This window comes from Ovis aries, chromosome 16 (genome assembly GCF_016772045.2).
Source record: "Ovis aries strain OAR_USU_Benz2616 breed Rambouillet chromosome 16, ARS-UI_Ramb_v3.0, whole genome shotgun sequence".
In the NCBI taxonomy this organism is placed as follows: domain Eukaryota; kingdom Metazoa; phylum Chordata; class Mammalia; order Artiodactyla; family Bovidae; genus Ovis; species Ovis aries.
Genome location: NC_056069.1, coordinates 58922136 through 58942883, shown reverse-complemented (window position 1 = coordinate 58942883; position 20748 = coordinate 58922136). Strand labels below are relative to the sequence as shown.

Sequence of the window (20748 nt, the reverse complement as noted above, 5' to 3'; positions counted from 1 at the left end):
CTGGGAGCCCGGCCCCTCCGGCCTCAGGGCCAGCCCGCTAGGCCCCCTCTCGAGGCCCCGACCCTGGGCCCCAGGACAGCCGCGCCTGCAAACCTGCAGTTAGCGCGTCACAGGAGCAGGTAGTCCAGCAAGCGCTAGATGCGCCCATGCTGCCAGGGCGGCCTCGCCACAAGGGCCCCGGGGGCTGAGGGTGGCTCCTGCTGAGCCCCTGCTGTCCCGTGGCTGGCAGGCCCCAGCAGGAACACCTCGGCACCAGGGCGCCCAAGCTGGGGTCTTCGCTGAGGTTCTATCCATTTTGCTGGTCTCAGAGACACAGCCCACTGCTGTGTAATCAGTCTTGACAGAGCAGGGTGTGCACTGGGGGTGGTTATTTTCATAGATCCATTGTTATTTTCATAAATCCAGTGGATTTTCATAGATCCATTGTCTGGCTCGGACCTCCAGAGAGCACAGTTGGTTCATTCTAGGCTTTTTTTAACTGTGTCTCTCTTTCTCTTTTTTCTTTTAATCAATAGTTCTTGAAAACTTGACTTGTCCAAAGTATAAGGTCCAGGTGAAATAAAGAGTGTTCACTTAGACCACCTTTTTCTCCACCCGTTCATTTGCCTCTGGCTGCTCTTAGGAGAAGGATCCATGGGCACAATACACTCGGAACATTTCAGCAGCATTTTTTTTTTCCTAGAATATTGGCCACTAAGGGTTTTTCCTGCTGTTTCTGAAAAGTTGAAAATCCCGCAGCTGAGAACCATGCTGGAAAATTCCTAAGGCATTTATTTCATCCTTCATTGGGTAAACACAAACAGTTGTGTGTCGGCATAAGGACTTCCTTCTGCTAACCTGTCGGCCGTGTTTTTCCAAGTGTCCTAATGAAGTCGTGTTAACTGGAGCTGTTTCCGTGAAAGCAAGCAGCACTAAAGAAGCCGCAGCCTTCCCCATGAGTGTGTGGCGTGACCCTCCCCCAACTCAAGAGCCTCCCCTCTCCTCTCCCCTTTAGAAGACACACCAGAGCGCCCTGCAGGTCCAGCAGAAGGCCGAGGCCATGCTGCAGGCCAATCACTATGACATGGACATGATCCGGGACTGCGCCGAGAAGGTCGCCTCGCACTGGCAGCAGCTCATGCTCAAGATGGAAGACCGGCTGAAGCTGGTGAACGCCTCCGTGGCCTTCTACAAGACCTCAGAGCAGGTGGGGGCCCCTGCCTACGCGCCCCGAGGCCCTACTCCCTCGGGCAACTCAGTCCCTGCCTGGCCAGGCATTCCTGGACCAGTCAAGTCCCAGTGTAGCAGAGAAGAGCAGCCCCATAGACTTCGGATTATTCTTGCTTATTAGGATTATTATTCCTTAGGTATCAAGGAATAACAAGTTGGAAAGGATCTGAGAAGAGACATCCCTTTCCCTCTTATTTAAATATACGTCCTGAAGCAGGGCAGATTGAGACAGGAAAATCCCCTTTCGTCTGTCCTTGTTCCTAAAAGCCCACGTACATCCCCACATCTGGTGATGGCCTCGGTGCTCGGGCCAGGACCGGTCACCCCTCCTGTCCCCTGCCAGGAGGCCCCACTGAGCCCAGCCCCTGTCCCACCGCAGGTCTGCAGCGTCCTGGAGAGCCTGGAGCAGGAGTACAAGAGGGAAGAGGACTGGTGCGGAGGGGCTGACAAGCTGGGCCCCAACTCCGAGACGGACCACGTCACCCCCATGATCAGCAAGCACCTCGAACAGAAGGAAGCATTCCTGAAGGTACGGAGCCGGCCTTCTGGGTGCTGTTCCCTTGCTCATGGGGTTCATAGGCTCAGGAGGCTCCACCTGAGCCTGGGGAGTATCTGGGTGCCTTCGTCCCCACATGCCCCCAGTGTAGGGAGTGATGCGGTGACCCTGCTACCTTGGTGGCTCAGACGGTAAAAAACAATCCACCTGCAATGTAGGAGACTCGGATTTGATCCCTTGGTCGGGAAGATCCCCTGGAGAAGGTTACCCACACCAGTATTCTTGCCTGGAGAATCCCATGGACAGAGGAACCTGGCGGACTACAGTCCATGGGGTCACGAAGAGTCAGACATGACTGAGTGACTATCACCTTTCACTTTTGCATCAGCAACGAGTTAACTGATCAGAGATCTTGAAGTCTTTTTTCAGTTGTGATTTACGCTCTCCTTCTAGTTTTCACAGAGAAAGAGCTAGACAGAAATCCGTGTGTATAAAGAATGGGTAGAAGTCCCAATACCAAGTGATTCTGGACTGACATGCAGAAATTGATTTGCTGAAACAAAAGTGCTTAGAGCTCAAAATAATCTTCTTTGGAAATTCAGCCTTTTAGGAACAAAGACCATCTCGGAACATGTGTGAGCCCAGGGTAGAGTGGACACAGAGCAGGAACACCCCTTGGGGTCACAGGACCAGTTACTAATACTTACTCAGGAAACGTTTCCTGCAAGAGAAATTTAATCCCATTCAGGCCCAGCTGGAAGTCTTGACTCTAAGAAGGTTTAAATAAGTCACTTTTCAAGGCTGCCTTGTTATTTTCATATACAGTCACACACGAGTCACTGGTGTGCTTCACAACAGTTAAATTTTAAAAAGGGGTTGAAAGGTTTAGCAACATTAATTTGGAACGGTTTTCCACCTTGCATTCTTCCACTTGTGAAAATGACCTCCTGGGTTCTGCTGGTGGCCACTCAGATGTGTTGAAAATAGGTTTGGAGTTTACTGTCCACTGTTGCTTGAAGGAGTTGAGTTTTCCTCGTGGCTCCAGCATCTTGACCTTGGCCGACACCATATCCTGTCATGTTTAATCACTTCTGTTTCTGTTTCATTTTGAAGGTGATCCTCTGAGCTGACGGAGTTATTAGAGTTATTGTTTGGTCTGAGAGAACAAATTGAAACTCTTTGAAAACTCTTAAGTATCTGACCTGTTATGAGCTTCTCCCACAGAGATTTTCTTTTAAGCAAATCACGATGGGAAAATGGAGCTTCCGGGGTCTTCAGTTACAACTGTTCAAATAGAACCTGAAAGCCCCTACCCCTGATTGTTGCTGCCGTTTAAGTTTACAAACAAAAATCAAACACAGACCGGGTCAGATTTCTTTCATTCATCTAGGATTATGTCTTTGACATGTTGGACATTTTCAAACATTTTATTGCAGAAGTTTAAAAATGTGTACAAAAATTGAGAGAATGGATAATGAACCTCTGTGTACTTCTCACCCAGATTCAGTCATTACCAACATGTGGGCATATGCCCATCTTTACTGGATAATTTTAAATTCTAGGTATTATGCCAGTGTATTTATAAGTACTTCTGTGTGTGTCTAAGTATTTAAATTCTTCCTTTCTGAAACCATTGAAGGTATGAAAGTGTTAGTTGCTCAGTAGTGTCCAGCTCTTTTGTGACCCCATGGATTGTAGTCCGCCAGGCTTCTCTGTCCATGGAATTCTCTAGGCAAGAGTACTGGAGTGGGTGGCCATTTCCTCCTCCAGGGGATCTTCCTGACCCAGGGATTGAACCTAGGTCTCCTGCATTGCCGGCAGATTCTTTACCATCTGAGCCACTAGGGAATCCCTCTGAAACCATTCTGTAACCATAATACCATTATCGGATCTGAAAAAGTAATAACAACTTATTTTATGTAAAATTCAGCAGTGTTCAAATTTCTCCAGTTGTCCCATGAATTTGTTTCTATACCTGGTCTTAATTAAAATCCAGACAAGGCCCATGCAATGATTTGTTTGGTATGTCTCTTAAATCTTAGTCTAAACCTATCCTCCCTTTTTTAATTAGCATTTATTAAGTAAAGAAATGAATTATTCATACTGTGGAGTTTCCCTCACCCCGGGTCTGATGATTGCATCCTGTGGGTCACTTAGCACCATCCTGGATTCTCTCCATTTCTCTTGGCTGGATTGAGGGCCTTGATCAGGTTCGGGTTTGAGTGAGTATGTGGGGTGTGCTTAGGGTGCCTCATGGGTGATGCTCTGTATTTCCCATGGCATTGCCTCAGGACCCACACTGTCCCCTCCTGCTGTCTCTGTGATCTGAAGGTTTATCAGAGCCTCAGACACGGTAAGCCCGTAGCATCCCTCGTGTACTTTCACATCAGCCTTTAATCCACTGGGTTTAGCTGCCAGTGGTGGTATCACTTCATTAGGAGCAGCACCAGGGTGGTAGTCTTATCGTTACCTTCTGTCTTGGTTAGATGGAAATTATTTCCTCCTCAGTTATTTGGTTACGCTAGAATAGAGTTTGGCCAAATAATGTGGGATTTATGCGTGACCGTTTCCCTCTGTTGATGATTTTCAGAATAATGAGCTGTTTCCCCAGCAACCTCTGCCTATGATCAGTGTGTTCTTGTAGCATCATCATGGATTTTAGCATTTGGTGTGTTTCAGTCACTCGCTGAAATCAGGTGTATGTCTTTTCATATCCTAAACTTGTCCTGCTGGTGACAGCCCTTTCCAGTCAGGCTGGCTCGGACATCCTTTTGACATGACCCTAGCAGTCTTCATGACTTTCTTGCTGTTTGACATGACAGCTTATTTCAGTCTGATCAGTAGAGGCTCATGGTGTATTTTTCTCATTAAAAAAAAGATAACTGCAGCCCCTGAAAAGGCCTAGGAACAGTGCTCAGCCCACTGATGACGAGCGTCCCCTGTGCCCAGGTTGTGGGCTCTTAGTACCGTTCACTTACAAGAAGGACACGCAGCTTCTTGAGGAAAAGATTGACTCCAGATGTGGGCTAGGCAATGGGGAAGATATTTCCCTTTCTCGTATAATTAAGGGATTTTAATCCCTTTAATCCCCCTGAACCATTTTGATTTATATTTATCTGTCTTCTGTTAAATAAAACTTTTAATACATTAATGAAATTACTTATTTGACTTCTAAACGTGTGATATCAGTTGTCTGTTACTGAAGTAAAACCATATAACAAACCACCGTGCAGTTCAGTGGCTCAAACCAAAGGGTTACAGGCTAAGACCTGACAGCTAAATGCATTTACTCGCATTGATTTAGGTGTCATCCGTGGCTGCCTTCAGCTACAGTGGGCAGGTTGAGTAGGTACAGCAGAGACACAGAGACTGCGTGACTCAAGAGCTGAAAATACGTACTGTCTGCCCACTGCAGAATTCCCAGCACGGTTTAACCCAGCCCTCCAACCTAGAGTTTCTCCCAGGGCTACGATCAGGTATTGGCCAGGGATGCAGTCACCTCAAGGCTAAACTGGGAAGAAAGGCTTCACTTCCCCTCTGGCTGCAGCCCAGGGGTCACCTTCAGTCCCTGGCCCCCTGCACCTCGCCATAGGGCAGCTCTCAACATAGCAGCAGGCTTCATCGGAGCAAAGGTGCCAAGACTGAGTTTTTTTTTTTTTTTTAATTGCAATGGGATTCAGCCTATGTATTCTCCAGACTGCAAATTGGCCAGATGGACACTTTAGATGTGTGATAGAGCTCCATGCTCCCGTCAGTGGTATACACCGAAGGCATGTCTGTGTGAACCCTGTGAACACGTTGCTCTGCTTTGTTGCTTAGGCTTGCACGCTTGCCAGGAGGAATGCGGACGTCTTCCTGAAGTACCTGCACAGGAACAGCGTGAACATGCCAGGCATGGTGACACACATCAAAGCCCCCGAGCAGCAAGTGAAAAGTGAGTGAGCCAGGGCTCGGCTGGTGGGGCAGCGGGCAGCGCATGCTCAGACATCTGCTCCAGGGCCTCGTTTCATCTTTTAAAAAAACTTCTTGGTGTTTTTATTTTTGTTTCAGTGATGAAAGTATGATATCACATTTATAGGAGACTTGGAAGACACAGAACTAAGTTACATATAGTTCCACTATATATTACAGTGTTTTAAGTAGATAATTAAGACTTTTAGTTGGGGTTACAATATCAAACTCTCAAAAATTTGTAGAATGAAAATGCAGAGAAGTAGAGGATATAGTAGACCTGGAAAGCACTCTGCACCAGTTCAACACAGTTAAGATTTATCCAGTTTTCACACAACAGTAGGATACAAATTCCGTTCCAATTCCCATAGACGATAAACTAGGAGACACTGGAACATATCCAGGGACATAAAACAATGTGCAAGAGTTTCATGGTCTAAAGGTATTGAAGTCATACAGAGTCTGTTCTCTTATCACTGTGGAATTATGTTAGAAATCAGTATCAAAAGATACTTGAACCCATTTTTTTAAGTGCAGTGTGACATTTACCAAGAGAGATCTTTGACTTAGCCATTGAAAGCCTCAATAAAGTTTGAAAAATCACAGAGGGTGATTGCAGAGAAGAAAGCATGTAAATGAGAAACTAATGTCAAAATGAGAAATTAATATCAAAGATACTATAAAAACCCCACATATTTGGAAATTAAATGTCCACTAGGGGTTCATTTTAAATGTCTTTAATTTCCTTAATCATAAGTTATCTTACTTTAGTAATAAAATATTTAATAAACATAGGTTTATAATTTATTGAGTCAAGTTGAGGGAGAAAATGCAACATGTTCAAGATATTTATTAACATAGACTGTTTTATTCAAAGTGAAAATATGAATTGGGGAAAAAATGAAAACCAGAATTATCTATAGGCCAATTATTTTTAAAAGTTTAAATCACAAAAATGATATACCCATTTCATTGCTACACTGTGTTACCAGTTTCATATACTTAAAGCATTATTAATAAAAGCAAATTGCAAAAGAAAGTTATGTAGATGGGTATCCTTTGAATTTAAAAATCTGTAAAAACCATATACACACATTCAGAAATGCATCGAAAAAGACCTGGGAGCAATTCTACTAGACTGTAGGTAGCGTTCAGACAACTGGAAGTTAAGGCTACTGATAATTTTTAAGCCATAGAATTCTGATTGACTATTTTGCAATAAAAATGCATCCAAGTGATATATCACTTTCAACTTAATCATAATTGTTTCTACAAGTCGAATTGGAATGACATGGAAGTGGGTCCTCAGGAAATGATGAGAGTTGTTTAAAACTATTGATACTTGGGCATTGTTCTGTCAGCTTCCATCCTCACCCAAGCCTCAGCACTGCCTCAGGCAGAGGCTACAAAAATAACAGACTAGAAAAGACGTAGAGCCATTTCATTTTGAGCGGTAGGTTAATTTTTTGACAGGCTTCAAGTTTCAGTCCTAATTAGTTTCACGAAACTAGTTCACTTTCTCAAGCAAAGAGACCATAGCAATACCAACCACCAAGCTGTGGGTACATGTGACTCGCAGGCTCCTGCTTCTCACAGCACTGAGCTGTGAGGAACTTGGTAAATGTTTGTGGGAAAGTTGTTTTCCAGTCAAGTTATATTCTAGCTATCACTTATTTGATTTGCAATTCCAGTCAGGGAATCTTTTTCTAAAGTTGTTTTTCTTTTTAATCTGTTTACTTTATAAACTTCTTGAGTAAAAACAGACTCACTGTAAAGGATTTTTAAAGTGTACAGACTTTATAAATTACCTAATTCCTTTGCCAGTGGTAACCTCTGTGAGGACCTTTGTGCATCCCTTCTGTGCGTGTAGATGGACATCCAGATATAAACATGTTTAGCTTCAACTCATCCATCTGGCTTTTTAGTTTTTGTGTGTTTTTTTTTTTTTTTAAATCACAATGGGACTATATTCCCCTGCAATTTTCGTCTTTCACTTAGTAATAATCTTACTCTACATCAGAATTGAGAGACCCGGTCTGTTGTTTTTCTTGTCCAGCACTGTACCGATTCCGTAATTGATTTAATGTGACCCCTAACTGACGTTCTCTTACGTTGCTGCCAGTTTTTGCAAACAGCACCTCGGTGTGTGTGCATCTGTACAGGTCGTGTTGGGAGCTTGTGTCAGCAACGTATCTGAAAGATAAATACCTGGTTCAAGGTTGCGCACACCTCGCTGTCATTGCCCGTTGCCCAGTTACCATCTGCTGGGTCTGTACTCCATTTCCCTCCCTCAGTAATACACGTACGCAGGTTTCCTCTGTCCCTCCAGCCCAGGACAGCATGGTCCTGGCCAGGAAAATGGCGAAAACTGATCCCATTGCTTGAGTGAGACGAAACGTGTGTCCGTATTTTTAGTTGGCCACATATCATTTCATAAAATCACGACCTTCATGTTTGTATGCTTTGCTCATTTTGCCGACAGGTTATTCACATTTTTCCCATTCACTAGTCGGTAAATTCGGAGAAGGCAATGGCAACCCCACTCCAGTACTCTTGCCTGGAAAATCCCATGAACGGAGGAGCCTGGTAGGCTGCAGTCCCTGGGATCGCTAGGAGTCGGACACGACTGAGCGACTTCACTTTCACTTTTCACTTTCATGCACTGGAGAAGGAAATGGCAACCCACTCCAGTGTTCTTGCCTGGAGAATTCCCAAGGACGGGGGGAGCCTGGTGGGCTGCCATCTATGGGGTCGCACAGTGTCGGACACAACTAAAGCGACTTAGCAGCAGCAGTTGGTAAATTAGATCCATGTCTCATTTGTTCCCAGTGGTTTTTCTGGGCTCTTCATTGGTGTAATATTTTTACATATACGCTGTTTCATTTGATCATGACAGTTTTAATTCTCATGTAATCAGATTGTTGTCTTACGTTTTCCTTTCTGGCTTCGTGCTTCTTGATTTCATGTCCTCTCCTCTCCTAAGAGTTTGGTTTTGGTTTTGTTTTTAACACCCTTCATTTTCTTCTACTGCGCCACCATTTTAACTGGCTTTTTTTTTGTAAATTAATTTATTTATTTTAGTTGAAGACCTGCTGAAGTCCCTTCTGTGGGAATGTTCTCAGGGTCTTGCACAAAATACCTAATAATGGTGTTTTCCCAGGCATCCTCAGATTTCCCCAACAAGGAGCACAGTCGCTACCCCACTGACCCTGCTGACCTGAGGGGTTAGAGGCTGGCTCAGTGTCCTGTGACCTCAGTCTTAAGAGTGAGCTGGAGCGGTGTGGACAGGCATGTGAAGACAACCGGGCAGGCAGGCAGCGTGGCTCAGTATCTGATGATCTGCAGGGGCATTTGCGTTTAAAAATCTCTAAATAAAGATGCCTGCCATTTCCCGGGCATGTTGATTGACTGCGGGCACCGCGGTGCGGCTCTCTGCTTGCTCTCTCAGATATCTTGAACGAGCTCTTCCAGCGGGAGAACAGGGTGCTGCACTACTGGACCATGAGGAAGCGGCGGCTGGACCAGTGCCAGCAGTACGTGGTCTTTGAGCGAAGCGCCAAGCAGGTCAGTCACCCTCCGGCCCCTGCTCCCCACGCTCAGGCTGCCGCCATCAGATGGGCAGCTGCTGACCCTGCAGTGGATGGCAGACCACGCCCTCATGCGCAGACACCACTTTGCCTTGCCTTTTACTTAAGTTCGTTGCAGGAAAACCCCACAGCCTCGTGCACGTGTGTCCCTCGGTGATTTTGGCCTCAACAAGCATGCCATTCAGCTCTGCCCAGCAGTCACCATCGTGATGATTTCAGTCACTGGAAAATAATACAGGCGCAGCTTTTTAGATCGCTGTGTCTACATTTTCAAGATACAAATTGTGCTTTTCAGATAAATGGAGCTAATGTTAAGAACTGTGGCAGCATTTCTCAGAATTCAGTAGAGTCAAAAAACTCTGCCATACCTTTGGCTAAGGCAGAGACATCGAGAGGGTGCGTTTACCATATCCCCCCGACCCCTCGGAAGTCATTTTGGGATCAAGGCCTTCAGCCCCAATGATCAGTCGTGGAGGTCGTTTTAGGGTAAAGTCTGTCTGATTGTAACTCAAACAGGAAGTTTCCTGTCACTTCTCTTTGGCCTTAACAGTCGCGTAAGAATCCATAAACTGTTAGCGCAGAGTCTGGAGGAACGGGGGCAGGGGAGGGGAGGGAGCTTTTCTCGGGACCCCATGAGCTATCTCAGTCCCCGGGGCCTCCCCAGGGCTCCGGGTCCCTGGGGACCGCGCCGGACCTGCACCGTCTGCTCCATCCTCCTTGGAAACCTCCCTGACGCAGGCCTGACCCAGAGTAGGTGTCTGGTCACGGAAAGAGTGTTTTTCTCCGTACAGGTTTCCCTCTTGTGGAACAGACTCTCTTTAATCTGGTAAATGTCAGTCTCTCACCGTGGGGCCTGCTGCCCAGAACTGCTTGGCGTCCCAGGACGGAAGCAGGATTCAGGGTCCCTGGACCTGGTGCCCTGACCCTGACCTGGCTTCTCCCTCATCTTGACCGACTCTCCAGGATGCAATGATCATAATGCCCAGCAGGGGCGGAGAGCAGTAGTGTTTTTCAGTGTTTAAAGTCCACTTTCTTAACATGTTCAAAAAGAGAATCCAACCATATTTCATATTGACAGGGGCCTGATTTGATTTCTAATTAGAGACGGTTTCATCATCTTCTCTCACACATCTTTCTTATCTCTCTCTTGAAAGACAAGCAGCCACAGAGAACAAAGTTGTAAATAATTCCCTTGACAAAGAGAAATAATGGAACGCGCTGCTGCTGTTTCCTAAAGTCAGCTCATTTGCCGGAAATTTAAGATCATTCCATTTTTGCCGTGACAGAGGATGACCGTCAGCCCTGCGGCCCTGTTGGGCTGGGCTCTGGTCTGCACAGTAACAGCAGACACGCAGGAGATACCGAGTGTGTGGGACACGCTGGTCTTGGTGGCCCCGGCCGGCTCGAGGGTTCGGGACGAGGCCCTGGGGTTCCGGGTGGGCCTGTGGCCAGAGACCCCGCCTCTGCTCTGCGCCCCTCGGGGCTCCGGGCTGCTCCTCCCTCCCTTATCTCCTGCAAGCTGGCGTTCAGTTCAGGGCTCGTTCTTGTTTCTTTTTCCTCTCTCCTTATCGCACACTATCGGTATCTCCCAGCCCTGACCTCCCTTTTCTGGTTTCCAGATTTAGAGACCCCACCTCCCTCCTTCCACTGGGGCCTTAACCAAAGCCGAAGTGGACCTGAGGCTCCCCACGTGCCGTGTCCCCCCGTGTCTTCCCTGATTTCTGCCTTCCCCTCATCTTCCCATTCCCACCCCTTCATTGGGTTCCTCTGCCCTCCCCTCTCCCCCTTTGAGCCAGCTCGGGAACCTGCCCAGCCGTGTCCTGTCTACACTTCTGGGCCAGTTTGCTAACCAATGTTGCTTCCTTGCCAATCCCTTTTCCAAACAGCAACCCCATTCACTTCCAGGCCAAAGATCCAGGCCCTGTGACCCTCAAGGTTCCCCCCTCCCCCTGCCCAGGGCTCTTCCCTCTCAGCCCATCCCTTCTCAGCCAGGGAGTCCCTCCGGGTCACAAGGACAGGGCCCTGGCCTCTCCCATCCCGAGCGCCCCCCTCAGCACCTGCCTGCGTGGTAGACACTCAGGCACCGCTCCCTCTGTGAGCAGAACCGCTAGGGACCTTTGAGGGAACTGACCTCCATGGTTTCTGCCTTGACTCAGTGTCAGCATTGCTTTCGAGGTGGAATAGCTCCACTCCAGCAAAACAAAAGTAAATTCTCAGCCAGGATGGTGCACAGCAAGTCTTCTGGGCTGTGGCTTTCTTTTCAAAAGTAAAAGTGTTAATAGAGACACTGATGCTTCTGTTCTTAGACCAGCAAATCACACTGGACCCAGAGATTATGAGGGCAGATATGGAAGCATTTTTGCTTTTATGTGTTTTTTCTATAGTGTTCCTTTTTTAGATGCGTATGTTTAAGCAAGTTTGATTTCATTTGCGAAGCGGGTAGAAGGGGAAAAACTGCTTCTGTCTAAAAACATGAAGGAGTGAGTAGGAGTTAGAATGTATCCTTCTGTTGCAGCCTGAGCCTGGCCAGCCCCCCTCTCCCCAAGGGGTGTCATCTCTCTCCTCCATCTGGGAGGTTGAGCCTCAGCTCCCTCCAGCCTGTCCTGGAGCATCTTACATGTAATGAGGAGGCTCCTCTGTGGGAGCCCCAGAAGGCAAGTGGGTGCTGCCCGAGGGCCCGCTGAAGGCAGGAACAGTGAGAAAGGCCTCAAGCTGCACGTTTGAAAGTTGGGCCTTTGCGCCTGCTTTCTTTTCTCTCTCTTTTTTCTTTTATTAGTTAGAACTCCCCAGGAAGGTTCTCAAGTCCCATGACGTGAATGTCAGTGTTCAGCAGCTCCAGGGTCTCCGACCTCATGCACGCTGTCTCAGGCCTCTTCAGGAAGGATGTTCAGTGCACTCTTGTGGTCCTTTAGGTCCAAGGTCGTAAGAAACTCTTGAACTTGTTAGGCCTTGTGGATGCCCAAGTGACACGATCCCATTTTTCCAGAAGGTCCACTTTTTCTTCTCCTTTTGGAAGGAAGATACGTGTTTGAGACGCTCGTCTCTCTCTGAGGGAGAGTTTCTAGCTGGCGGGCCAGCCCGGGCCTGTGGATGTTTAAATGAGATGCCGGGGAGCCGGGCCTTGCTTCACTGCCGCCGAGGCCTGAACTCTCTCCCACTCTTGCGTCTAGGCTCTGGAGTGGATCCACGACAGCGGGGAGTTCTACCTGTCCACGCACACGTCCACGGGCTCGAGCATCCAGCACACCCAGGAGCTGCTGAAGGAGCACGAGGACTTCCAGATCACCGCCAAGGTGAGCTCGCGGCAGCCCCAGGCCTCAGTGGCTGCCAGGTGTTGCCCAGATAACCTCGAACCACGTGTGTACATGCTCAGTCATGTCCGACTCTGTGTGGCCCGTGGACTGTAGCCACTGGGCTCCTATGTCCATGGGAGTCTGCAGGCAAGAATACTGGAGTGGGTTGCCATTTCCTTCTCCAGGGGATCTTCCTGACACAGGGATCGAACCTACACAGGAGACTTCTTTACCATCTGAGCCACCAGGGAATCCTATTTTGTATAAATAAGGTCTTAAAAATATTGTTGAAGACGTACCTTATAAAATGGAGGAATGGGGTGGGCCAGAGGGGCCGTTAGACCTTAATTCAGGGATAATTCTGAGCCCTTTTCATGCTGTCCCCACCCATGCCTTCATTTATCTGTTTCCTCTTATTCCTCTGATTTTCTGGAAAGCCCCACACCTCCTTTATTTCTTCTTACTTCTTGGTCCTTTTCATTATTCTTCTCTTATTTTCATTCTGTTTTATTTCCCAAGGTATTTTCCAAGTACTTGCTGTTTTTATGGAATACTGGTGTTCCCAGCTTGACTTAGGCGGATCCTGTGGGTGTTTCCTTTCCTTGTCTTAAGCAGTGGAAACTGTTACAGTAGCATCATGCCCGGATACAGTGGCATCACGCCTGGCTGTCCAGTCCTGAAGCTGTCTGAGTTTGATGGTTGGCACAGTTTATGTCAGTAGCTATTCATAGGTTTATACAACTGGAGGCATTTTCACTTTCCTGCAGAATTAAATACATCTCTATGGCATAGACAGTGCGTATGACTATGAATTTTTAAGCAAGTATGTAAGAATTCACAGATCAGCATGAATATTTTCTCAATTGAAATACATATTTGCAGGGCTAATTCCTTTTTTTTTTAACCACAAAACATTTTGGGGATTTTTAGGCTTATCTTCTCAACTGGTGGTATTTTTGTTTTTCAGAGCTTTGAATATGCATTCTTTGTACAGTTTTCAGAAGCACCTCTGTTTTGGATGATTTTAAGGTTTTAGGAAAAGTTGGTTCAGATTTAAGAGTAGAAAATCAGTGGTCAAGCTGGGTAGCAATTGTGGTTAAAGAGTAGTAGTCTTCTTGTAAGGTAAGAAGATTGATTTTCTCGGGTGGCCCTTAACTTGGCTTTGAGAACATATCAATGGGGAATTTTTGAATCATTTAGGGTGACAACAGTTACTTTGTATCATGTCGATTTGTACTTTTTCACACTTTCTGTAGCGATTTCTGACTTCCCGGTAATCTTCCCTGGGCACTGCTCCCCCAGGCCCCGCCCCCACCACAAGCTGTAAATTCATTTTTTCATTCAGCCTCTGGATTCTGGACTGTGGGAACCCACGGTCTCCGTTCTGGAGGAGCCCACAGGCCAGTGGGGCTCGGCAGGGAGCCTTGGCGTTCAGTGGGGGGTTACACCCAGAGGGGCCATGGGTGCTCCGAGGGGCCCCCCGCCTGCTCAGTTGAGGGGAGCTGGCCTTTGTTGCCTCTGCAGGTAAGCATCACGTCTTTGCCTTCCCTTCCTCTCGCTCCAGCACGGCTTTGGCTGTGTAATTGTTATTTTTTGTTAGTAATTGGATAATAAATACAGTTATTGTGTGCATTTGATGATTTACATTTGTTTCTTGAGTGTCCTTTGGTTATAAAGATACAAGGAAAATGCCTAAGATACCACTCAAGGAGACTGAAGTTTTGCTTCTTTGCCCCAACTTAAATTCCCGTGAATGCCGGCCACATGTGCAGCCAGACAGCCGTTTTGCACAACTTGGCGGGGGCGGGGGGGACACACCCTGCACACAGGGGGGGTGTGAATGTCACTGTCTAGGACTAAGCATTGCGGCAGCTTTGTGCCACCAGTAGAGGCTGTACAAAGGGACTTTCCCATTATTCCTAAATTTTCCTTTTCCTCAAACTTGGCTTGTGGTTTTTGGAAGAATGAGCAGTAAGAGGCATATTTTTGGCTCACATTTTGTAAAAAAAAAAAAAAAAAAAAAAGCATCTAAAATCACAGGTGAAATTTGACTTTTGTATTTTCCGAATACACAGAGCTGTTTCGTCTATTGGGTATATGGAATTCTTTTTGCTGAGAGGAGCTCATGGATTTTGAAGGAGCAGCTCGCACTTTTTATTTTCTTAGCATTTTTTCCTTGGTTTCTGGCTACTTTTCCCTTTCATCAGAAAACTCCCGCTGTGCTGCTGGGAGACATCATTGAGTTTTTCATGTTGAAGTGAGGCCCTTGCTCACCTTCTATCCCCCTCCATCTTACTGTCTCCTAAGAAGTCATTTTTCTGTTGTTACACAGAGAAACCTTCTTGTTGCTCTGACATGACATCTTCCAATCCAGTAGTTACATAATTAGTATCTCACGTTTTCAGGGTTAATGGAAATAAAGCCTCTCCTCACCGTCTGATTAAGGCTCATCTTGATTCCTTGGCAACTCAAGGCAGTAATTTTCTCAAAATGCTTTGCACGCACCACCTGCATCCAGGCCCTGGATGTTTACTTAGAAGAGATTTCAGTCCTCACCAGACTCCACACATACTGAGCTGGACTCGCTGGGAGCGGGACCTGACACCGAGCATCTCTAACCATCTCCCCAGGTGGTTTTTATGAGACCCTCTGCCTTAGGCTGACCTCACAATCTTGTCACCCTCTCCTCACACGGCTCCCTGATTGCCAGTCTCCTGTGCCAAACACCTCCTTTGACTAGACAGTGTCCGAGACCGTTGAATCTACATTGTCTCTGGGTTTCTGGTCGCCTGAGAACACCACAAATAAGGCTCTTTTGAGTTTGTGGGCTTAAGCGTTCAGTCTGCCTTTATTTTTCTCCAGTCCGTTGATTATGCCTAAGATGAAGTTGTTCGAATTATAATATTTGTACACTTTAAAAACAAAAATCTGCTTTCATAAAAATCTCTTTACACAAGCAAGGAGGCTGCTGTGTCCTGCTGGTGAAGCAGAAGCAGGAGTTGTTAGAAGAGGCGCCAGGTGCCCAGCAGTGCTTGTCACATGCATTCATGCAAAAAAAATGAAAGGGAGAAAACGACACGTGTACATAGAAACACTTGTTTGTATGTAATAAAATGTCCGGCATCACGCGCACAAAGCTGATACAGGCAACAGGCCTATGTGGAGTGAGAAGACTTTTCACTTTGTGTCCTTTAGTGTCCTTTGAATTTTGAATTCTGTGAATTCAAATACACTTTGAATGTATTCAAATTCAAGTACAATTCAAATACAATACATGAATGCATTTGAAAAGTACCAGTTAAAATAAAAATACAGTATTATAAAAGGTTCATGGATTCGCAGATTCATTCTACATAGTTTTGCTCACGCCATTCATTCATTCATTCAGCAATTACTTATTGAGCCGCTGCTGTGCACCGGGAGCTACTCTCTGTGCTGAGCTCGTGGACTGCATGTTCTGATTGGAGAAACCAGCAGTAACTTGATGAATAAGTAAATGTGTATTCAGTTCAGTTCAGTCGCTCAGTCGTGTCCGACTCTTTGTGACCCCATGAATCGCAGCACGCCAGGCCTCCCTGCCCATCACCAACTCCCGGAGTTCACTCAGACTCACGTCCATCGAGTCAGTGATGCCATCCAGCCATCTCATCCTCTGTCGTCCCCTTCGTCTCCTGCCCCCAATCCCTCCCAGTATCAGAGTCTTTTCCAATGAGTCAACTCTTCACATGAGGTGGCCAAAGTACTGGAGCTTCAGCTTTAGCATCATTCCTTCCAAAGAAATCCCAGGGTTGATCTCCTTCAGAATGGACTGGTTGGATCTCCTTGCAGTCCAAGGGACTCTCAAGAGCCTTCTCCAACACCATATACACGCATGTTAAACAATAAGAACAAAAGACAGCCATAGGGACGAGGGCTGCCATCTTTGATAGGCTGTGGTAGATTTCATCAAGAAGCCTTTGACTCTCTGATTAGCATTTTTCTGTTTAAATGAAGTTTATATGTGGAAGATTTATAGATCTACCATGCTTTGCCTATGGGAAATCTGGTCTGCGTTGAGTTTCATATAATCAGAATCAGCCTATTGGTGTCACATATAGACAACTAGTCTGTTTCATGATGTATTTTTGACATATGTGAAAATCTTCCTTTGGTTTCTTGGTGGTTTTTGTTTTCTGTTTTAGTGTAGGCAAATTGTCTCTTTTTATCTTTACTTCTATGTCCCCACCACTTAAAACATGAAACCACTTTCTTAACCCCTTAAAGATACACGGTTGGCCTTATAGACCACACAGGTTTGGACTGTGTGGGTCCACCTATACTCAGATTTCTTTTGACAGATAAGTACTACAGTAGTGCATGATCCCAGTGAAGCCTAGGGTGTGGACCACTTTGGGGCAGTGATGTGAGAAGCGAGCCAGGAGGCAGTGCCCAAGCCCCCGAATTGTTCAAGGATAAGCTGTTTGCAGTGCCCTCCACTGATGTCATTCGTGACACTGGAAAAGGAATGCTTACATGGTGGTAAAGCACCTTTCTGTGCTTTTCAGAAGGTTGGAAAACCTCCTCCGGGCGACTTGATTTTTAAAAAAATCGTGCATCAGTCATGTTAATTCTCTCTGATATTAAAATTTACTCATGTTTCTAATTTAAATCCCTTTTGAAATTTATGCTCCTAGGTCTGAAGCTTTGACTTCTTACTTCCTTGGTATATAATTAGGCTTGTCTTAACCAGAAAGGTATTGTGCTGATAACAAGTCAGAAGGTTTGACAGGTATTTTCCTTTGAGCTCACTCTACATAAGTTCATTTCCACACAAGATGAAGGCCCCAGAAACTTTTAGAATGTTGTCAGTTTTGCACAGTTTCTCCAATAAACAAGTTTTATATAATTCACAATAGTGATTTTTATTTTTTTCACAGAGACAGTAATGTCCCTTGAGTTTGCTTTTCATGTGGGTGTTTGCTTTGTTTTGTTTTCTTGTATATTACATATTCTTGCCAGTTAAAAGTAACTACTGCACCCATTAAAGTTACAGGTGTATATACACTTGTATAAAGGCCCTAATGTTAATTTATTATCTCAATAAATATTTGGTAAATGTCCACCATGTACCAGACACAGAAGGCATGTGAGATATTAATGAGCAAAACAAGCAAATGTCCCTGGGTATATTCTAACCAGGAGAGAGACAGTGATCTTAACAAGTAAATTATACCTCCTTGGAGACTGATGCTACAGAGCAGAGCAGAGCAGATGGAGAGAAGGTGCCTGGGGCAGGGAGGTGAGCTGCAATTTTAAGAGAGTCAGGGAGGCCAGTTAAAAATGGCCTTTATTTGAGCCAAGACATGAAGGAATCACAGAGCTGTTCAGGGGACCAGCTTTCCAGGCCAAAGGGGCCATGGTGCACAGAACTGAAGGCCAGCAAGCCTGGAGGGGCGTTGGGTAAGTTGGACCCTGTGGGGGAACCCACGGGAAGCCCAGGGCGTTCGTGTAGAGTCTAAGGCTGTTGACAGCTGGCTCTGCAGAGTGAATTCTGCTCAAAACTTTTATTGTACAAACTTAGATAGTTTATCCAGGTTTTGAACCCTGACCTTCCTTTGAGAGATATTTTAAAGTCAACTTCCTGAATGTTAGGCTTTCACCAGAAAATCTTTATGACTTAACTGAGAAAAGCAGATTCCATAACAGAAGAGTAACTGGAATCATTTGAAATGTCAGTGGGAATGTTGAAGGAAGCCGAACCAGTGATAATAAATGAAGTTGTAACAATGAAGGATATAAGTCTAGTGATAATAATAAGTGAAATAGTAAATGCAATGGATGTGACTGAAAAATCAGATTTGAGTTACTGCCATGTCTGTATATATGTTTATATATATATATTTAAATATGTGTGTGTGCATGCGTGCTTAGTCATATCTGACTCTTTGCAACCCCATGGACTGTAGCCCGCCAGGCTCCTCTGTCCATGGGATTTCCCAGACAAGAATACTGGAGTGGGTTGCCATTTCCTTCTCCAGGGGCTCTTCTTGATCCAGGGATCAAACCTACATCTCTTGTGTCTCTTGCATTAGTAGGCAGGTTCTTTACCATTAACCCACCAGCGAAGTCCATATTATATATATATAGAGAGAGAGAGGGAAGGAGGGAGGAAGAACACTTGTTTTATGGTTATCCTTAACTTTAAAAAGGAAAAGTTATCCTTCACTTAAAGATCTTTCCTGTGTGCCCATGAGAAGTGAAAAAGTGAAAGTCGCTCAGTCGTGTCCACCTCTTTGTGACCCTGTGGACTGTAGCCAACCATGGAATTCTGTCCATGGAGTTCTCCAGGCAAGAAGACTGGAGTGGGTTGCCACTTCCTTCTCCAAATGTGTATATAAAATGAAATCAATTTATTTTGGAGAGAGAGTTTTCACATGGGGAGCAAGTTTAAAATACCTCTGTGAAGACAGCTTCCGTGGCGGTGAGTCCTCCTGCATCATCTCCTGAGAAAGAAGAAATGGGCGTGTGACGTGGCGCCTCTTCAGGGGGTTGGTTAGGTGCCTGTGGGGTCGGGGAGGCACCTTGGCCACACAGGTTGCCTCAGGAAAAGGAAATCTCCGATGGCTGCTGTCCTGAACAGGCCTTCAGTCTACTGGGGACGTAGACTAGACAAGCATGAGGCGGGGGCTGTCTGTCCCCAGTACCTGCAGCCTTCACAGGAGGAGGGTCGTGGACCGCAGACACCACCCCGAGCCAGTCTCCGCTTGCTCAGTCCGCAGGGTCTGGCCATCTACCAGCTGCAGACACCATCCAAACAGCCCAGACTTTTCCTTCGAGGTCGTGAAAATGCCATTCGTTGTTGGGGAAAGAGGCAAACCAAGGGAGCCAGTCTGGGATGGGGAGGTGAATTGGTGTGGACTTGGGGGGTTCCGTCCGAGTGTCTCTCCCCAGCGGTCGTTTTCCTGTCCAGAACTCAGAGAGTCGTAGGCCAGTTACCACTGTGTTTCTGGCTGCCGGCAGTTGGACGCATTTGCTTCACAAAACTTTTCCTGTTGTTCTTTCGCAGCAAACCAAAGAGAGGGTGAAGCTATTGATACAGCTGGCCGACGGCTTTTGTGAAAAGGGGCATGCCCATGCGGCAGAGATAAAAAAATGTGTCACTGCCGTGGATAAGAGGTACAGAGACTTCTCTCTGCGGATGGAGAAATACCGGACCTCTTTGGAGAAAGCCCTAGGGATTTCTTCAGATTCCAACAAATCGGTAAATTGCTTTGTGCCAGCGGGATAAATCACCACCTGCGTCTTCATGTCCTGCTTGTTGATTTAATTAACAGAGGTGCGCTGCCTCCCTTATTCCACAGAGCAAAAGTCTTCAGCTGGATATTGTTCCGGCCAGTATCCCCGGCTCAGAGGTGAAACTCCGAGACGCCGCCCATGAACTTAATGAGGAAAAGCGGAAATCTGCCCGCAGGAAAGAGTAAGCTAGCCTCAAAGAGCCCGCCAGGATTCAGTGAGGATGTGAAGGAAATGTCACTTGGACAAGCACGCTTGCCTCTGTGTGTGCTCTGAAACCGAGCGGCATTAATCCTTCTCGTTGCTCTGAATGTGCTTTGTGTTCACAGCAGAAACCACTACTGGGTACACTGCCCCCACATCAGCTGATGCGGAAGCAGTGTCTTGTTTTATCCTTGTGCCCCTGTCTCATGGGGTTGACAGCTTGCTCTGCTGTCATTTGTCCTCAGTAGGTCACGAGTGATAATACTGGGGAGGAGAAATTAATAACACAAGTGCTGAAGTTTGAAAGTTGCCAATTAGTAAACTCTACTGAGTATTAATAGAGACAAAAGATGGCTCTAAACCAGTGGTTGTCAGTCAGGGCTAGCTTTGTTCCCCCCAGAGGGACATTGGGCAGTATGTGGAGACATTTGGGTTGTCAACTAGTGGGGCGGGGGAAGCGCTCCTGGCATCCTGGGGGCAGAGACCAGGGGTGCCGTTCAGCGTCCTGTAGTGCCCAGGCCAGCCCCCAGCAAAGCATCGTCCAGCCCCAGACATCAACACTGCCAAGTTGAGAAACCCTGATCACTGGGTACCGTAGTGAAATTTTTTCGGAAATGTTTTTTTTTCTTTGACCTGATGACTGGGCGCTGTTATTCTTTTACGCATTCTTGTTTTAATCTTCCAGAACACATCACTGGCTAATGCTTTTAAAATCACCTTATTATTTCATTTACCC

General features: G+C 46.3%; 1 protein-coding gene and 1 long non-coding RNA gene across 4 annotated transcripts in view; one reads left to right on the top strand and one right to left on the bottom strand.

Moving 5' to 3' along the window:
* Positions 1-20748, top strand: part of TRIO (trio Rho guanine nucleotide exchange factor) — a 355580-nt gene that overhangs the window by 216590 nt on the left and 118242 nt on the right. For all 3 annotated transcript variants that reach the window (XM_060400268.1, XM_060400269.1, XM_042233930.2), the window contains exons 17-23: positions 995-1186; positions 1589-1738; positions 5525-5639; positions 9105-9220; positions 12414-12536; positions 19582-19776; positions 19877-19992. In XM_060400268.1, the coding sequence (XP_060256251.1) occupies positions 995-1186; positions 1589-1738; positions 5525-5639; positions 9105-9220; positions 12414-12536; positions 19582-19776; positions 19877-19992 (1007 nt within the window). The remainder of the gene's footprint in view (positions 1-994; positions 1187-1588; positions 1739-5524; positions 5640-9104; positions 9221-12413; positions 12537-19581; positions 19777-19876; positions 19993-20748) is intronic.
* LOC132657921 (uncharacterized) lies at positions 5710-19927 on the bottom strand. Its single transcript, XR_009596721.1, has 2 exons — positions 18972-19927; positions 5710-9465 (listed from the first exon to the last, which is right to left on the bottom strand). It is a non-coding gene; the product is annotated as an uncharacterized LOC132657921 (long non-coding RNA).